This window comes from Bos grunniens, chromosome X (assembly GCF_055505025.1).
Source record: "Bos grunniens cultivar Pamir isolate PY7600 chromosome X, Bosgru_T2T1.0, whole genome shotgun sequence".
Lineage (NCBI taxonomy): Eukaryota > Metazoa > Chordata > Mammalia > Artiodactyla > Bovidae > Bos > Bos grunniens.
This window is the reverse complement of record NC_141194.1, coordinates 85494044-85515043: the sequence shown is the minus strand read 5'-3', so window position 1 is coordinate 85515043 and position 21000 is coordinate 85494044. Positions and strand designations below refer to the sequence as shown.

Below are 21000 nucleotides of genomic sequence, written 5' to 3'. Positions count from 1 at the left end.
TTATGAGTATCTGTATGCACATGAATGCTCTGTGTATCACTGAATTCCCATTGCTTCATTCTTATACCACTTAATTTCTTTGTGCTTGTATATAATTCTTTTCTCTGCTATTAGACTATAAGATGTTTATGGCAGGGACCAAATCTCAGGACTTGCATGCATGAGGCACATGCCTGGAATACAGTAAGCAGTCAGGTAACATGGGTATGTTCACGTATAAAATTTCATAGATATACACTCAACTAACACCACCCAACCACCAAAACAAATCATGGTGAGAATCTGAAGTTTCTTAACAACTCAACCCCACATACTAAAGAAGAACAAAAAGATGATCAATATAGGCTACTATGATAATTGTAATGCACAGAGATACCCTAGATATACTCTTACTTGTTAGTGTGTGCAAGTACATAGATTAAGGTAGCCAAGAATGAATTAGCATGATTTACCTGTAGTTAACCAATACCCCACTGTTACCATGAGCTGATTTCCCCACTGGTGTATTATCCTAACCCTTTTGCTGCTTGTTACTGTGATATATCCTCTGACTACCTAACTGTTTGGTGGCAGTCATACCAGAGAGGAGAAATAAATTCTAATCAATCCTGCTTACTACTTGTTAACAGCTTTTATGAGGTGCTGTAGTGAAGTTAATAGGATAAAAATGAAGAGCAAATTTAGTTTGGGGTATTTAAACAACATAAGGTACTTTGCCTTCAAAAAAAAAAAAAAAGAAAAGAAAAACTCCTTCACTCACATTTCATTGATCAGCTGTGAGGTTTATTTATCCATGTTATCTCCATCTCCATTACAAAAGAGTTATCTTGGGCCTAATTTTTAAACAATTACTCAGGAGTTACCTTCCTTTTTCTTTAAAAATTCTCTGTTGTCTTACCTCCCAGTCCAAATAATCACAGACGTCTTCGAAGTTAGTGAGCAGAGACACTGAGCAGAACAGCCGTGGCAGCTCATCCCTTGTCATTGGGGGAAAACGGCTATCTTTAAGGGCACTGTTGAAAACAAAGCGAATATTAAAACAGTCACTAGATACGAGTTCCTAGTTTCAAATGCAATCATTTGAAAAAGGTAAGAATTTCTTAAAAAATCAGTAAGGTGAGAAAGGTGCCAAAATCTCCAAATGCATTCAAGCACTCCAAAGATTTTAGAAGTTATTTTTGTTCATTCAGCAGATTATGTTTACTAGCCAATCCTGTAACCGATTCAATTGTAAAGAGTGAATGATCAATTACATTTCCTGTATAGTCATTTCCTTGTATACTTCCCTGTTACTTGTAGAATTTGACAATGTTTTATTTGATTTTTCAGGAGAATAAAAACCAGAGCAGTGGAAACTTAGGGGAAGAATTCTGTATCTAGCACTGGTAGGAAAAAAAATATATATATATATTTCATGTTAAAAAAAAAAAAGGTTCACACTAGGTTGGACAGTTACCATAGAACAACGTATAAAAAGTTGAAAAAAAGGTAAAAATGTTATTTTCTTCAAGCAAAAGAAATCAAAGAAAATGAAAATTATCATGCAAATTATGGACTAGAAGTACAAAGATTTCAGGCCCCCTCTAAAGGAGAATTCAAGATTCTACTCAAAAATTGTGAAACTTCAGAAAATAGGGCTAATCTTCGGAAATAAAATTATGATTAGGAGACCATTAATCACATCAATGGATTTCTGAGTACATCAACTCTGATTGAATCCTGTAATCAAGGATAGTATACCACAGTGCCAAATTCTAGAAAAACCTCACTGTAAAGGACAAAAATGTTGGAAGATCATAATTCTTCCTGCAACAGTAGAATAGACAGAAAAGACAAAGACACACACACAGAGGCACTGTGTGTTCCTGTACTTTTAAAAGAAACCACTTCCTGGTCAAGAAAACAAACACACCTCTGATTACCCACTGTATTAATGGCATTTGTGCTGTCGATTTTCAAATGTCCTGTATAGCACAGCCAGGCTTAGAAAATGTTTTCACAGATTAATCCTTAGAGGTTACAAACTTAGAGCCTACAAACTGCTTGGGTCATAACAAAGTTCCATGACCTTTGGAAATAATTTAATTCCTTTTTCAGTGACTTCCTCATTGCTGGATTTTCTTTTTTTCCATTCCTTCCTTTGCATTCAGAAACTCACTCACTGTACTGTACAAATATACCCTATGTTTGTTAAGTATTTTCGATACATTGTGGTGCTCGTTCTGTCCTGCCATACAGAGGAAAATGCTTACAGAAAGACAGAGATGTTATACAGAGAGCATACATGTTTTCCCCATTCAAGGAGCCAAGATTAACCAAGAAAATCAGGAAATCTGTGATAATTCATACTCTAAGAATAGCATTTCACTATTTCATAATTTAACAACATAAATTTCCTATGGTTGGCTTCTTTTATTTTCCAACTGGCAAATAAAGTTTTAAGAAATATTTTCAAGTTCTTATTCAAAGCCAACATAAAGACATATATGATATGTGTATAACACCCCCCCCAACCCCACCCAGGAGAGGAGTTGTAAAAAACAGAAGAATCCCATGCATAAAAATCCAAACTTACACACTTTCAGTTTTCCTTTTGAAAAGAAAAAGAAAAAGAGAGGGTAAAAAGCCTCATACATTAGAATAACATAAAATATTATATTTAGGGTTATAGATTTTATTGTGATGAAATATACAAAACATAAAAATTACCATTTTAACCACTTTTAAGTGTATATTTCTCTGGGCTTAAATACATTCACTTATTGTACAACCACCACCACCATCCATCTATCCATATCCAGAACTTTTTTCATTTTGCCCAGTTGAAACAAGGTACCCAATAAACACTAACTCCCCATTCCTCCTTCCTCCCAGCCCCGGGAGAAATGTAATTTTAATACACTTTTATAATTTCAAATAATTATAGTAATATAGTTGCTAATGTTTTTCCTATAAAACAGCTTTATTGACATACAATTCACATACCATAAAATTCACCCTTTCAATGTACACAATTCAATGATTTTTAGTATATTCAGAATTGTACAATCATTACCCCATCCAATTTTAAAATATTTCATCACACCACAAAGAAACCCTATACCCATTAGGAGTCAGTCCATATTCTTCCCTCCCCCCAGCTCTTGGCAAGCACTAATCTACTTTCTGCCTCTATGGATTTGCCTGTTCTGGACATTTTATATAAGTGGAATCATACACTATGTGACCATTTGTGTCTGGCTTCTTTCACTTGGGATAATGTTTTTGAGGTTTTATCCATGTTGCAGCATGTATCGGTATGTGCTAGTTGCTCAGTCCTGTCTTATTCTTTGCAACCCCATTGACTGTAGCCCGCCAGGCTCCTCTGTCCATGGGATTCTCCAGGCAAGAATACTAGAGTGGATTGCCATGCCCTCCTCCAGAGGGTCTTCGCAACCCAGGGATCAAACCCTGGTCTCATGTCTCCTGAATTGGCAGGCGGGTTCTTTACCACTAGTGCCAGCTTAATACCTTTTGTAAAAGCACATCATCCTTTTAACTGAACAATAATATTCAATCCTATAGATATATCACATTTTTGTTTTCCACTGATCTGTTGAAGGACATTTGGGTTATTTCTGCTTTGGGGCTACTGTGAATAATGCTGCTATGAATATTCATGTATGAGTTTTTGTGGAAAGTAATGCTTTCATTTTTCTTGGGTAGATACTTAGGAGTCGAATTGCTGGGTCACGTGGTAATTCTGTGTAACTTTTTGAGGAACCAACAAATAGTTTCCCATAGTGGCTGTACCATCCTACATTCCCACCAGCAATGTACAAGGGTTCCAATATCCCTACATTCTCGCCAACACTTCTACTGTCTGCCTTTTTCATTATAGTACTAGGTCTCCTTTAATGAAGAGATTTTTGTATCTAGCTCTAGCTTTCATATATATTTAAAAAATACACATGTTGAAGTTGCCATACAGTTAATTTCTCAACACTCTGAGGCAGGTTATTATTTTATTTCCTAGCAAACCAGTGAAAGGTATATTTTAGCTCAGTACAATTCAAACTATTTCAAATCAACAAAATTTTCAAGTGCAACTGAGGACCAGGCTAGGAAGCTTTCCTTGTGATATGGAGTCTATTGCTTACTCACCAGGGACTTAAAAAAAAATGTTTAGATCAAAGAGTGAGTGGGAGAATGCTGGTCTGTTCTGTGAAGTCGCTCAGTCGTGTCCGACTCTTTGCGACCCCATGAACTGTAGCCTACCAGGCTCCTCCGTCCATGGGATTCTCCAGGCAAGAGTACTGGAGTGGGTTATCATTTCCTTCTCCAGGGAGAATGCCAGCATGGCTAATAAGATAAAATAACAATCATGCCTTGCTATACGACACTCAAATGTATTAATTTCAAAACACTGAACTAATAAAGGTATGTTAATCATGATGTAAACAGTCTGATTTTACAAAAACACTCATTCAAACAAGACTTTTAATTCTTGCATTTTTCATTGGTAACTTTTCATTAAATTCATGTGCATAGACAAATTCCAAACGGCAGGAAGCCCTCAGTATCTCTAAATGCAAATTCCTAGGGAAAAGAACAAGCGATGAAAGCCTAGCGAGGATTTAAGGGATTATTAAAAAGATGAAAAAATGCGGCTGGAGACTACCTCAGAGCTGCTAGACTGGGGTAGATGGCTGATAAACAAGAGGTTCAGCTTCTCTTGGCCCTGCTCCCTTTTGTATATAGAATATGCGATGCGGAAGCTGAGCCTTTAGAGACAGTATGCTATGGGGAGTCAGGCAGTGACTTACTCGAGGTTGACCCAGCTGGTTAGTGACACAAGTAGGTGGACAACCCAGATTCTCTGATGCAAGTTCACAATTCTTTCTAGGATCCACTCCTTAGTTGCTACTTTTGACAGGATTATGAGGTTTTTTTTTATTTTAAAACAAAATGCTTGCCTTACTAGGCAATTCTGATCTCATACCTGCAGTGCCTCTGCCTAAAAAAGATAAATAATAATTTAACAGCATTCACTAGTAGCCAAAGGGTAAATAGAGCTAGATGTCCTGTCTACTGGAAATCTGCAGGAACAAAAAAGATTTTTAAATATTAATACTGTCCATGGAAAGCATTTTATACCAAAGTAGTATGTGCCAATTTAAAGAACTGACAAAGAAAGAGATCTTGTAGTAAATTTGTATGAAGTTCTCTTTGTTACAATAGGAAGCCATTTTCTAATGTTTAAATATTGCTAGGGAAAAAAAAAAAAACACTTATGTACAAAAATCTGTTGGCTGCTCCATCACCCATATGATGGATGGCTAAGGTTTAAACAACAGTTTGATTCAATACCAAATTCAAATATATTCAATTCAAATTGGCATCTTCCCAAGAATATATTCCACCTAATTGAGAAGCAGCAATAACATCTGTCAAAGTTAATATCTAATGTTAAATAGCACTTTAATGAAAATGAACATTAAAAAAAAAAGTATTAGGAGCTTAGCTATCAAAGAATCACATGGTTTGTGACAGTACCTGGAAACTATGAGGGGGGAAAAAAACAGCTGAAAAGAGACAAAGCCTTAGATATGGCAAGGCTCATCACAAACAACAGAGCATGCAACAGAAATTATTTGTGAGTCTAGATAGCTAGCCATTCACTCATTCATTCATTCTTTTGCTTTCTAAAACACTGATGACCATAATCAGTTAACCAGTGGAAAGATACCAAACTGAGAAAGGCTTCATATTACAAGCAATCATTTTCCAAGACAAGGAAGTAATAACCAAAATTTAAAATCCTTGTTTGGACAGGTGAAGAAAAGCAAATCAAGTATACATTAATTAAAAAAAATTTTTTAAAAAACAGCTTTTTACACAAGGGGTTTCAATTATCTGGAAATTCTGCCATTCCTCATCAGAGCTTCTAGAACAGAATGGACATGTGACGTGTCTAAACTCCAGGAGCTGAGAATATTAGAATCCTAAGCCCAAATCTGAAAAGTTATCTATATCCTCTCTTCCACATTAAGTATCAATTTTAGCTTCCTGTGGTCCAAAAATAAATAAATAGGCACAAAGCAGAATGCAAAAAAGTAAGTGATCATTCATCAAACCTAAATGTAGAGAGGAACAACAAAGGACATGGTCATGCTTAAGGAGTGAGGAAGGGAACCTCATTTTGGTGAGACTTGAGACCCATAAGAAAGGAAAATTTTAATTGTAAGCCACATGTAAATGCTTACTTAATTGGGACATGTTTTTCCCTTTTAGAGTAATGAGTACAATCTACTTGCTGCTTAATGAGCATTAACACTATAATTTATTAATTGTAATATGTATTTCTAAGCATGATAGGATGGGTACTTAGCAGGGAGTGGAGGAAAGAACTAGGGCATGGAACAAAAGAAAGAGAAAATATGGAGGAGGAAAAGAAAATTAAAATATATAGAAAGAAATAAAAATGGAGAGGAAGAGAAAACTAGAAGCAGAAAAAGGAAGTGGGCAGCAAAGAAAGTTAAAAAAACACACACAGAGGGGCAGAGAGAGAACGCAAGGATGGAAGAATGGAAGGGTAGGAGGCAGAGGGAGATCTAGAGTGGTGGGTGCTCAAGGTTTTCAGGTAAGTTATTTGGCTCCTATCCTATAGGATTCAGAGGCTTTAGTCTGTTATCACCTACTGTCCTCTGAATGGCTTAAAGCCCTTGAATTGCTCTATGCTCTAATCTGGAATTCTTAAAAGGCTCTACTTTCTGAGATGGCCACAGCTGCCCACCAGGAAGGAAAAATACTCTCTGGGCTACATGCTGTGATGATCAGAGCAATATTGTCAAGAATCTGCCTCCTAGCACAAGTTCCTCACCTGTAAATTATGAGACAAGGTTGTAAATTTGATTTAGTGGAGCAGAACTACAACTGGAAAATATCAATAAAAGATATTTCTTCATGTGAAGAAACAGATGGCTAAATGTTTGGTGTATGTGGCAGGTATTCCTCCTCTCTCTCCATGTAGCGTCCACATGATGCTTTCCCTGCAGAGTTTCTGGGTTTACTTGATCCTGTTTTTAGAAATGAAGGGCTAGAAACTGGTTTTTAATTATTTTTCTGATGGAAATCTTCTAAAATATATTCTACCAGAGTATAACGGACATAATTTTCTCTGCATGACTCAGGTTCATCGTTAAGACTCAATATGACTTAGGCCATTCATTACTATACAGTATTGGAACAGTACTCTCAATATAGTCTTGGCAATAAAAAAAAAAATCTGTAGGTATGGAAAACAGATTACACTATGACCACCAACAGATTCCATCTTGGGGAATTTGAAAACATGAGATTATCTCTACTTTGAAGAGAATGTAACACAAAAATAACCTGACATAGACTTTCAAAGTTTCAGGGGATCTGACCCCTGTGTTCTCTAAGTTTGTATACTATAAAACTGAACTACCTCTCAGTTTTCAATTCAGCTACCTAAATTGAATCAAATGTCAATTTTATTGCCTTTCTTGGAGAATCTAGAAAAACCTCTACAACCCTGAACAAGCATCACTTTCCCAAGGTCATCAGAAGCATTTCTCCAAGGTGTAACAACAGTTCCCTGTGACTTACCACTGATAAAAATAGCTCTGAAAAATGCAAAATTGAAGTCATCGTTAACATATGAGCCCTATTTCACAGTCCTATAGAACACAGCACAGGAGAATCGTCAAAAGCTTGGATTCTGGAATCAGAAACGACTACATGTGGATTGTGGCTCCACTGCATGCTAGTTGTGACATTTGGTTAAGTCTCTTAACTTGTGCCAGCCTCCATTTCCTCTTCTATAAAATGCGGATACTAATAGTACCTACCTCACAGAACTACTGTGACAAGTGAACAAAATAATAATACCCGCACAAGTGCCTTACATACACCAGGGGCTCAGTAAGTAGTGCCCCTCCCCCGCCATCATCAAGGTTTTATTTGTTAAGTTTATACCCACAGGGCTGCCTCCATGTCATGTTTCTGGTGACAGGAATGGAGCCTCAGGACTAAGATTGACCCTTCAAACTTACGAGAAGATCAAAGCAAATTATCTGCTCTAGGAACTGCTGGGACCATTGAAACAGAATAATGGCTATGCTTTCAGGTTCTGGTGTTTTTGAGAACCCTTCATTTTCTTTCACTTTCAAAATATTTATTAAGCATCTGCGGTATGCCTTTTATTATGTGAAGAGCCACAGAGGATTTAAGAATAGTAGATTACAAAATAATACATGAACACATGTAAAAGAGTTTGATAGGAAGGCTGAGAGGCAAGGTTAGGCAAGGTTAATGTCTTTTCTGGAAGGATCTGTTTACACTCTCTGCTACTGGTTTACTGGTTACCAAATGACCCAGAATTGCAGGTAAATTCACAGAAATTAAATGTATACACATTTTTGTTTTCTAGTAAGACGTCTATTACATCAAGCAACATACTTCTTTATCAAGAATTTCCATTATCCTGCAGCCATGCATTCATATGTTGCTTTGTAATGTAACTCTTAGTTTTCCTGAGCTAGGTTTTAAAAAATCTCCAGGGCAGGGATTGGCTTTTTACTTCCATATAAAAAAAAATGTTTACCAAGAGATGCAATTCCCTGAACTGTGCTCAATTTATCTTCAATGGATTTAGATATGCTATTCTCTATCTTACTGGTTATGCTCCAGCAAAATCCTTAGGAAAAAAATGTAAACACTCTCTAAGCAGCAGACACAGGATGAGAGATGAGAAGCTCCATGCTTTCCTCATCTCACCCAGTGGTCTCCAAACTGTTTTGATTGAGCATTCTTATCAGTAAAAGAAGTCTGAGCATACATCCTCAATATGTATATTTATTTACAAAGTATGTATCACAGTCACGTACAGTGAATATATCCAAAGCACAGTACAGACTTAGAATAAGTTTGCTGTTGAACATAGTGGGTATAAATACATATTTCAAATAATGTTCTTGATAATTTCCTTCTTTGGGGGGCTGACATCTTGTCAGGTCCAATTAGATTATATTCATTTTCACTTGATGACTTGGCCAACCAATTTACAAGGTGACTTGCAGAAGTGGCAGCTAGCTCCACCTTTTTCTTGTCCTTGCTTTGTGCTTATATTATGACTATTATCATCACTCCACTGTTCCTTTGCAGGAATGTTCTTAAGCCATTTGTCTACCCTGAGTGGCTTTAACTAGCTTTAGCCAACCTATGCATAATAGTCAAATGGCTTAAGAAGATTCCTGCAAAGAAACCACAAATTGAAGATAATACTAAGAACCACGCATCTACTTAACCAGGCTCGTAAACTGAAATACGCTGCAACATACTGCAAAAGTGACTGAAAGAAGTAGTGCGCCACCATCAACTCCCAGCAAATCGTGGTTCTCAGACTTTCCTCAAGATCCCTCAATTTAGAGTATGCGACAATGACCCACTGACATAGACCAAATGGGAGCACCAGGGTCAATGCATACATTAAATATGAATGGAGTGTCAGTACTTTCTTATATTTTATGTAAAAGATCATAAATAGAATTTCTAATCTTTTCGTCCCACTCCACAATGGATGGTCTGGACGTACTGCTCTTAGGAGACTGCTAATCTAAAGCTCTTAATCAAATTCTAAGAAATTGGTTCTGATATACTTAGACACTATGAGCAAAAAGAGCTTTCAATACAAAAGAGCTAATACCTACAGAGTGCCTGCTGTGTGCTAAGTGCTAGACATGTGTTATCTTGTTGAGTCCTCAAAACAACTCCATTTTGTAGATGAGGAAACTGAGGTTCACTGAGTTCAGTGAGATGAAGCAACTTGCCCAAGGTCATTAAAGCAGGTAAGAGTTGAATTCTGGACAGCCTGCCTCTACGGCTCCATTCTGTTTTCACAGCACCGCCTCTAGAATGTTAGTGAATCAACTTCGGTATATGCACATTCAATCAGTTCTAAGGAATTTTCCCCCAATTAATGAGGCTTCTCTTGGGGTTTAACTGGATGTTGTAGGTTATAAGTGTGGGCAGGTTCTGCAACGAAGACAAATAGTACTTTTTTAGTGAAAGTTTTGGCTTGTTTTTGCTCTTTCTTAATTTTGATCTTGGTGATTCAGAGCTGCTGTCACTGAAAAACATCTGTTTTATCTACATTTAATAAGGCCTATTAGTGGGACACTAAGCCTTCCCTTATTCTGAAGCCTTTCCACAATTTGAAATTTAATCTACTGAAAGTCATAATAGCGTTACCAAAGTACTAGTCTTGGACATATCTAGACTGGCAGGCCTGTTTCTGATTTTTTAACTTTGCTTTTCCAACATGAATGAATAAGCTCCCTCATACTCACCACAAGAGTCATGCAATTTTTTTCCCTTCCTTCTCTCCATGGTAATCAAATCTATAAGTTGAACTCTGTAAACTGCGAAACATATGGTGTCACTCTCACTGATGTGCTGTGTGAGGTGGTTCAGTCTTACCTATGGTAAGAGATTACTGTCCTTTCTTAAACTCTTGTCAGTGCTAGCTGGTGCAGGTCTGCTGAGAGCTAACATGCTGGTTCTTATTGGATGGCCTGTCTATGATTTTTTCAGATGTCACTGACAGGCAACGAAGGGTAACAAAGGATAAAAGAATTAAGTCAGTCTTGAAGATGAGGTACAAAATCAACTGATCAACTTAACTCAGTCCTGCTGAGGAAGAGGGAGTGAAAGACTCCAGCCCTCTCCACTGACTCAAGCGATATGTTTTTCATCTTTCTTTTCCTTCTCTTCTCACCCTCTCCCAGCTTCTGGATGTTTTCCTCTTTTTCTTCCTCTTCTTCCTCTACTTTGGTAAGGAAGGAAAAACTGTAAAATGTTGCAAGGAGATGAAAGAGAAGAATGGGGGTGGGGGGAGAGAGGAGAACATTAAGACAAACACATATAGCTGCTGCTTCTACTGGACAAGTGTACAGACCAGCGTGCAAGGCAGCGGCTATTGGGTCAGGATGACCCATTCCCTTCCATACTGGTTTTAATGTTCTGTTTCAGCCTTCAGGGAGTAGATGCGTGATGGTGACAGATAAAGGTACAACCCAGTCCACTGCCTCTTTTTCTCTGGGGTTTTAAGGTACCCTTGCCAAGGGGTTGGGGGTTGGGAAGAAAAGTCAAGGACCTCAACCCTAGCAGCCTAGCTGCTTAGCCACACGTTTACAGAATCACTTTCTTTGATTTGCGTACTTTCTCGAGGCATATATCTCAACAACAAAGCCTGTTTTTAAGGCCTCTGTAACTTTCCTTAACATTCATTTAAATGGAACTCTCGTTTTTATCACTATCTGATATCTTTGGGGGAAAGTTTCCTTTAAACCATTCATATCATCTTTGTTTTATATGATTCTTCATAGAATTTCCAAAGGGTCTTCACATCTTTTATCCTGACACTCAAAACAGCCTCATGAAGTTGACAAGCTAATGCTACATTATGTTAGAAAGCACAATAGATGTTCCTCTGAGAACAAGACCCCCTGTAGTCACAGAGTCACAAAATGCCAGAGCCACAAGCACTTAGAGACCGTCTAGACGTCCACACCGTTCACTTGACATCTGGGGGAACTGGAGCAGAAAGTAATGTGCCCAAAGTCACACAGCTACTGAGTAGTGGAGTCAGGGCTTAGCCTGCTGCATCTTCAGACATCCCTTGTCCCCCATCCATTCATCTTTCCAGTATTCTTTCACACATTTGTTGACCAGCTCTGGCCTAATCCACTAATATTCCAGCAGGGATGTATGGAGGAGGAAGAAGAAAGTGCTGCCAAAGACACTGGGGAATAGCTACAACAGTGAAACAGTGAGCTTCCCAAGTGCCAGGCCCCTGAGACTTGTCAGCATGCTGAAGTCACGCAGAGTCTAGAAACTGAGCAGATAAGGGTGGGGGAGCAGCAGAGCAACGCGGTCTTTATCACTGCCCTCCTCTGCATTTCCAGTCCACTCCTTCCTCACCTCTCTTTATTCTTATTCACTCCTAGTTAGTGGTTCTCTCTCCCCAGTGTGCTTTTCCCTTTCTCTCTCCCCAGTGCAAGTCCAGGCCATCCATTCCGGCCTGTCACTTCTCTCTAGCTGCTGAGCTACATAGGATTGCTCAGCAGAAGAGTTATACATTTTTAAAATAAGGTATTTCATTCCCTTTTCTCAAGCTCTCGCAACTAGAGAATCTGTCCTTGTAAATGCCACACTATGTTCTGGTGGTGTGTCTATAAATATGTCAGACTATAAAGCTGGTCAGGGCAAGATAACCTGAACACCCATTTTCCAGTAAACAGCACAACACCATGCGTGGATCCAGCATGGGAAAAATATGTGGTTCTTCGTGTACTGCTAAAGCCCTTGGACTTTAATCCAACCTATCTTCCAGTGTCTTAACTTGGAACAGATTTTACTTTATTCCTTTCAACAAATATGTTTACAGTAGGCCTGGTCAAACAGAAAAGGGTATTTTTTAACTCTTCATCTCTTGTTTGGTTTATATCTTGATAAATCTAATTTTCAAAGGCTAATCAAAATTTTACTTGTATAGTTTCCCGTTCTATTACCATTAAAAATTACTTAATTCTCTCATTGAAAAGGTCCACTCTGATTTTTGTTTCCATGAGACAAGCACATGGGGTAATGAAATATGTTGGAAACGCTTTGCAATATGCTGCTGAAATAACAACAACTGCTGATTCTGTACTGCAGTACATATTAGGAAAACCACAATAGATGTTAAAAGGAAACTGCATCATTTGGGGATGGAAAAAATGCAATGGATAAAAGCCATGCAGTTTAAATTACAGTCATGTGACAATAGCTCTGTCCCCCACAGCAGCAAAACTTGCCATGAGTAAGTGGTGGTCTTAATGATTACTGATGGAAGAGATACCTATGATCATGAACTAATTAATGCAGTAAATATTTACTGAATGCTTGCTATGTGCTGAGTACAACTTTACCTATAGGGGCATAGTATGTTCAGCTGCAGTCCTGTGGAACACTTTGCTTCACTGAAGTTTCACTATGGTACAACTGGTGTTTATATAAGCAACTCAGAGTACCTAATGATAAGTACAAGTTTCAAAGTAAGTCATGTTTTAGAGACATAAAAAAAGAGAGAGAGGTACTTAAACTCACAGGGCCTTACTACTTTTAACTTTATGGATACTAGGCTATGTCAAGAAAATCTACAAGACTAAGCAAAACCCTATAGAAACTCAAATTAAAAACTTAGTTTTTGACTATTTACACCTCTGCATGTGTTCTATGTCTAATTTCATTGGACCATCAGCTCCTTGAGTGCGGCGACCGTGTCCACTTCTGCTCACCATTGTATACCCAGTGACTGGCATTCAGTAGCTAGTGAGTCAATGATAGTGAAAGAAAGAATACAGGAAGGTAGTCTCATTTCACTGTGTATTTAATAATATTTATTGGCAATATAATAAATATTAAATGGCCCCACTGATTGTGCTTTATTAAACAGTCAACATTCCCCTATACTCTAAATAGCCTTTTATCCATCAACTGAAAAACTGTCCACTGAAGTATGTTTTCCTTGGTTTAGTATCCATTAAATCTATTAAATGCTGCTCATTCAGAAGGTGGTAACTGGTGTTTTGAGTCTTTAGTTGGATTACTGTGCATTCACAGTGCAGCACAGTTTGGCAACATTTTTCAATCTAAAACTCATAGACTGCTATAAATAGATAATAATCTACTCCCATGACAGAGTTACAGAGTTACTTTGATCTCAGTGACCTCTCCCTGCTTTGAGGAAAACACAGATGCCTTGTAACCTTGAGGAGCTCAGTGGCCTCTTAGGTTTGTGTGGTGATTATTACTACTATTTTTCTGTAGTTTGGAACATATAGGGGCCCATATTACTCATCTTTCTTTAGGCCTTTCACACCTTCTTATAAAGGAACATCTTATGAACTGGATGAATCACAAGTCAGCCAGGGCAGGCACAGAAGAAAGAAGCACAAGATAACAGTCTCTCTAAATGAACAAGGGTCTGAAAGAAATCAGATATCAGTTCACAAATAAAAAAAATTTTCCTTAAAAAAAAAAAAATCCTCTGCCTACTCTTCCAGTTCTCTGTGAGATTTCAGGTAAGTAAGTGTCTAAAGGGAAAAGGGGACTTGTTGGAAATCAACTCTCACAGGTAATGAGAATGATCTAAAGGGAAAGAAGCTGACTCTGGAGAAGATGGATGGACTGCTGATGCCCCACTTGTGGGGCTGTCAGAATGCTCAACTGAGACGTTCTAACAACCCACTGGGCTGATGGGGGTTAAAGAATTAGTATGCATCAGCACACATTCCCTCAATCACATTAGACTTTCACATCCCCAGGTCTGGTTTGCCTTTTACAAAAATAATATTGGTTTAGAATGCTGCTCAGAGCCTGCTTTACAAATCTGAGAGACCAGATTGTAGCACCTCTTTTTCCCTTGCTACTGCCACAGCCTCTCCCTCCCCCATGTAACTAAAAAGCCACTTCTTAGACTTTGGTAAACAATGTGAACAAAACTGAGAGAATATTTCTGTGGACTTAACTTTCCTGGAAATAATTATCAGTGATGGAAAACAAACTCTTTGTAACAGAATAAAACGTCATTAATTTGAGCTCCACTAATTCAAAAATCTGTGCTAATTCAAACAGACCTATGCTGACAGGAAAAGAAGGGTCTGCTCCTCTAAGTAAATCAACTTTGTAATTAAGGTTGGAAGAGAAGTACAGGACTTGCTGAAAGAGAAACTATTTTCAGAACTGTAGAATTAACCATCTACAAACACTGTAACACCATAACTACACATTTTTTGTGTATATGAAAAAGCAGATCTCTTGAAGACTTTTATTTAATAATACTCAGCCCACTTGGGGTTACCTATGTCATTAAAACAAGCAAACTATTTTAAAAGAAAATCATATTCATTTTTATTGATTATACTGGACTTCCTGCAATTATTTTGAATTTGGGAGCTCTGACTTCCACTTTGGTGTTGCTAGGCTACTTGCCTCCAGTCGTGGTCACCCTCAAAGACCTCTGAGTACAAGTCCTATGGGAGATCACTAATAACTGAGTCAGAAATATGGCCCAAGTCCCCCACTGAGTTCAGTCACTTACTGTCTGATCTAAAGAAGTCACAGACTTTTAATACCTCAGGTTACATCTAGCTGTAAAACTGGGGGGAGAGAACAACAACAAAAAGAAAGCATACATCCCTTAGGTTAGAGACCTACACACCAGAACAAACAAAATCAAATGCAAAGCAACAAAGTCCTGGGGAAACCTATGTATTCAGTCATTGTGAAACAACCGTCAAATGAAAGCACAACACAGTAGCATCACTGTCCAAAGGAAGTACTCCTGAGGCTGTTACTCCTCACACCTCCATACTGGCTCTCACTTCACTAGCACAGGGCAGTCTGCCAGCTCCCTCGGTGATCATGGCTCACTGCTTGAGAGGCCAGGTTACCTTGTCACAAGTTTAGCTCTGACCACTCTAATGATACTGTAAGCTCCTGGATTCCTACTGGTTTCCCTTAAGCACAAGAAATGCAGAACTAGCATATCATGGAAGGGTACTCTACTAATTTCACTTGGGTTGAGGTGATAAGACTTCCTCTTTTCATACACAGAACTGTAAATCAGAGCACTAGGATTAAAAAAAAAAAAAAGGTTCCCAAATTTCTAGTTTCTATAGAAACTTTGAAAATACCAGAACCATGAAACATGTTTGCTTAAGAAAATCTGGGACACTAAAATTGATAGGTGTCCCACAAGAATAGTGAATAAAATAATCATAGGTCAGTGTTCCAATTAAAGTGAGTGCTAGCCAGTACATTTTATAGGGAAAAGATTCTTTGAAATGGTTTTCGGCAAGAATATCTATACTCTATTTTTAAAATTATTTTCCTCACACCTCTCCAGCATGTGTTATTTGTAGACTTTTTTAATGATGGTCATTCTGACTAGAGAGAGTGATACTTCATTGAGCCTGACAGGCTACAGCCCATGGGGTCACAAAGAGTCAGACACGACTGAGCGACTTCACTTTCACTTTCATATATGGAATACTACTAAGCCTTAAAAAGAATGACATGCCATTTGCAGCAACATGGATGGACCTAGAGAGTATCATACTAAGAAAAGTTAGACAGAGGAAGATAAATATCATATGATATCACTTATATGTGGAATCTTAAATAAACAACAAGGTCCTACTGTACAGCACGGGGAGCTACATTCAATATCCTGTAATAAACCACAATACACAAGAATATGTGTGTGTGTGGATAAGTGAAACACTCTGCTGCACGCCAGAAACTAACACAGTGTTGTAAATCAACAATATTTCAATGAAATAACAAAAAAACATAGGTCTCCTTATCTACTGGGTTGATCATTTGTGTCAGTCTCTATATCAGTGCCAAAATGAGAGGAAAAAGAGGGTCCACAGTTTCAAAAGCATCTATAATCAGACACCATAAACTTGTGACTCTTTTTAAATGAGACTTTTACTTTTTAAATTATGCCCAGTAGCCATGTATGGATGTGAGAGTTGGACAATAAAGAAAGCTGAGTGCCGAAGAATTAATGCTTTTGAACTGTGGTGTTGGAGAAGACACTTGAGAGTCCTTTGGACTGCAAGGAGATCTGACCAGTCAATCCTAAAGGAAATCAGTCCTGAATATTCACTGGAAGGACTGATGCTGAAGCTGAAACTCCAATACTTTGGCCACCTGATGCAAAGAACCAACTCACTGGAAAAGACCCTGATGCTGGGAAGGACTGAAGGCAGGAGGAGAAGGGGATGACAGAGGATGAGATGGTTGGATGGCATCACCAACGCGATGGACGTGAGTTTGAGTAGGCTCCGGGAGTTGGTGATGGACAGGGAGGCCTGGTATGCTGCAGTCCATGGGTTTGCAAAGAGTCAGACATGACTGAGTGACTGAACTGAAGAACAGGCAAATATTTAAGGTGGTCAGCAAACACAAGACACAAGTCAACTACTAGGCCCAAGTAAGGTAGCTGAAAGTTCTGATTTAGGAGGGTTTTTCCATGGGAGATCATAAAAGGCATAATCCATACTCAGATAAAACTAACCATTGGTGATTAATTCTCTAAAGAAAAATTAAGAAATAAATGTAGTCATAATACAGATTGGACACTTGTCTGAGGTTGTTTCACTGCTTCATGCTAGACTATTACAACATATTAGCATAAAAATAAATGTTCACAATCTTTTATTTGAAAATGATTCTTTTAACAATGTGTACAACAGCAACCACCCTGTCATTTTCACTAAATTTCAGGGCTTCTTTTCCTTTCAGAACAAGTCGACATTGTTTCTAAAGAATCATCTAAATAATCTTGTGGGACTAGCTGTTCATTTTTATTGCACTATATGAACACTGCTCAAACTCAGTGATCCCGGATACCTGGAAATGTTATTTTCTTTGTTAATGGAAATTACTGCAATAGGGGATGGATTCATTGACTCCAGGAAACTGCCCCACAGGCAGCTTTGAGGGTCTAGGCCAGTCAAGGAAGCCAAAGTGTCACAGAGCACTCCTACATGCGTTGGAGAAGACCCCTTGGATAGAGTTACACTAGTCTAAGAGTTTCAGTTAGGACATCAGTCAGCTACAATATAAAAACAATTCTTCTAAATTGGAATCATATTCACAAAACATCTGGGAAGTTCCCCAAAGGAGAAAAGATTACCAAGAAGTATTGCTAAATAGATGGAAGAGAAGATGCTGACTTTTATCATAGTACAAAATTCAGTCAGTTTCCATTGTCCTAGACAAATCAAAAGACACGCTGTTTACATTTAAGGAAGCCTGGAATACATTTTAATTCAGCCCTGAAACCCAGACATTCTTAGGTAATAAGTACAGATATTTAAATTCCATAACAACCATTCAGTGTTTACAAACATTTATTTCTTTATAGATTTCCCATCCACAAAATGTATATTTGGTTAGAAAAGGAATTTTGAGGGTTTAGCTGTACTTTAACAAATGTTACAACATCAATGTTTTTTTCAAGCAAGCGTAGCCTATAAAAATTATCTTTTATTTTCTAAACTTCACTTTGTGGCATGAGCTAAAAGAAAATAATGTTATCAAGGATCCTGTTCCTCTATTTTCTTTATTATGCCTTTACATAGAATTATATATTAAATACTACTATCTAATATAATAATGCATATATTTTCTAAAGCAAAGGAGATTAAAAAGTATAAACTTCCAGTTGCAAAATAAATGACTCATGGGAATAAAAAGTACAATGTGAGGAATACAGTCAATAATTATGTAGTATCTTTGTATGGTGATGGACAGAAACTAGACTTTTTGTGGTGATCATTTTGAAATGTATAAAATATCCAATCACTATGTTGTGCAGCAGGAACTAACATACTGTTTGTTAACTATACTTCAAAAACAAACTGATAGAAAATGAGATGAGATTTGTGGTTGCCAGAGGTGAGGGGTAGGAGGGAGAATTGGATGAAGGCAGTCAAAGGCACGAGCTTCCAGTTATAAGATAAATAAGGACCAGGGATATAATGTGCAACATGACAAAGATAATTAACATTTCTGTTTGTTGTATATGTAAGTTGTTAAGAAAGTAAATCTTAAGAGTTCTCATCACAAGGAAAAAATTAAAAAAAATTTTTCTTTTGTATCTATATGAGATGATGGATGTTTACTAAACTTACTGTGGTCATCATTCATGATGTATGTCTGTAAGTCAAGTCATGATGATGCTGCACACCTTAATCTTAAAAAGTGCTGTGTGGTGATTATATCTCCAGAAGAACCAGAAGAAAAAAGAAATAAGACAATGATATAAGAATATATTAAATAGTATTTTTCACTCTCACTACCATATCTTGAAATAATTTTCAATAAAATTTTAATTTAAAGTCTTCAATGCTCAAATTCAGGAAAAAAGATAACCTAAGATTAAAGTCAAAATTACAATGACATTAAAAATAACTCTTCTATAAGCAATGTGTCAAACGTGTACCTTTTCCTGCATTGCTTATCACTTGTGCCATCTCCCCATCACGTTAGAAAGAACCTTTAGAGCCATCGTCAACTCTTCCCTTTACCTTATTCCCCACACACAGTCTCATCTGTTCTACCACTACCATGCTTCTGTTATATGTCTCTTTACATCCTTTAGGCTACTAATCTAGTTCAGGCCTGTAACATCTCTCATTTAGAATATTTAAAATTAGCCTTTGCACTATTTTGTCTTTCATCTCTATCTTTTTACTCCATCATATGTACAAGCAGCCAAGTCATCCCTAATGACCCTCTTACTCTGCTGAAAACTTTTCAATGGAAATTTAATGCCTTTAGAAAAAAAATCCAGCCCCAGTCTATCATTTTCTCTCCCATTGTCCTCACTGGAGCTCAAGCCACACAGTGTTACTTTACTGTTCTCCCCCAAATGACATACATACTATTCTGCCTCCTTGCATTTGGCTCAGCAAGTTTTTTTGGACACATAATGCATATGTTCTCCACATCCTCACTTTTGAATGTTGAAATGGAGTCTTAAATGTCAGCAGACTGCTACTGCTGCTAAGTCGCTTCAGTCGTGTCCGAACCTGTGCGACCCCATAGGCAGCAGCCCACCAGGCTCCCCCGTCCCTGGGATTCTCCAGGCAAGAACACTGGAGTGGGTTGCTATTCTTCTGTAAAACCTTCTCCAGTCTGTCCAGCCATAACTATTTCCTCTTACTTCCAGTAGTGTTGTTTATACATCTAAATAGAACTTACACTTTCTTCCTTATCGTTCTGTTGTGTACCTGTCCATCTCTCTTTTTTTTCAGTTTCATTTCAGTTGTTCAGTCATATCCAACTCTTTGCGATCCTATGGACTGCAGCACACCAGGATTCCCTGTCCATCACCAACCATCTTTCTTATAAGATTACAAGTTCATGGCAGGTAGATATCACATATTGTTCACCTTTGTAGCCCCACAGTACCTGGTACAGTATCATGCTGAGTTAAGTGCTCAATAAATGTGGAATTGAACTGAATAAACCTTCTTTCTGCCTGATGTAATTAAGAAGCAAGACTATCAGGATTTATAATAAATTCTATCTTTAACTATAGCTCTGCTGTTATAATTGCTGCTTATTTAGAGAAAATAGTGAATGCATCTTTCAATCAAGCTTTGAAACTATAGTAACTATTCTAAGTTTGAATTACCTTATTAAGAAAATAAGTAGAACAGTAAGAACACTGAAATCTGAAGTAAAATAATGCCAATGAAGAAAGACCTTTTACTGTAGATTCAGCTGTATAAGTTCAACCAGTAAGCCACAAAGGCAGTCTTTTTTTTTTTACCCAGAAATTAAAAAGGGCAATAAGAAGCAAATTAATTAAAACTAGCAAGGAGACACTGGGTAGAGGCTGAGTTCTTAATCAGTAACTGGTCCTTCCTGCAGCTGGATTTGGATCTTCTCCCACTGAAGGGCTGAGTAGACTTCATCCCACTTAATTTCCAAGTCTGACAAAATCACAACTTGGAAGTGGTATGACTACTGGCAATTGTTAAGCACAGTAAATCCCTTCTCCTTCCATAACCCCCTCAAATGTCCTGCATTCACAGCTTTTTTTTTTTTAAATACCAGATGTTTTGTTGAAATTAACACATTCCTATCAAATGCATGTCAAAAAGACTTCTTTTTTCCCCACTGCATTCTATTTAATCCCCAAACTGTTTATCTGTTACACAGACAAATATTGCATAGTATTTATTGTAGGGGGAATGACAAGGAAAGTCGGGCTCATAGTAGGGTGGGATCCACTCCGGAGCAAATATTCCCACAGACAAATCACAGATGGGAGCCCTCTAGGTCATATCCCTCAAGAGGACTTTTTTGAACTTGCCGAACACAATATAAAAATGTTGTCGCAATCCCTAGCCCAAGTCATCTTCT

The 21000-nt window shown here is 37.7% G+C and overlaps 1 protein-coding gene across 3 annotated transcripts in view; it reads right to left on the bottom strand.

Moving 5' to 3' along the window:
- Positions 1-21000, bottom strand: part of AMMECR1 (AMMECR nuclear protein 1) — a 114605-nt gene that overhangs the window by 21197 nt on the left and 72408 nt on the right. For all 3 annotated transcript variants that reach the window (XR_015158439.1, XR_015158440.1, XM_086386589.1), the window contains exon 3: positions 899-1013. Coding sequence is in view for 1 of the 3 variants with exons in the window: in XM_086386589.1 (XP_086242715.1) it covers positions 899-1013 (115 nt within the window). In the remaining 2 variants the exon portion in view is untranslated. The remainder of the gene's footprint in view (positions 1-898; positions 1014-21000) is intronic.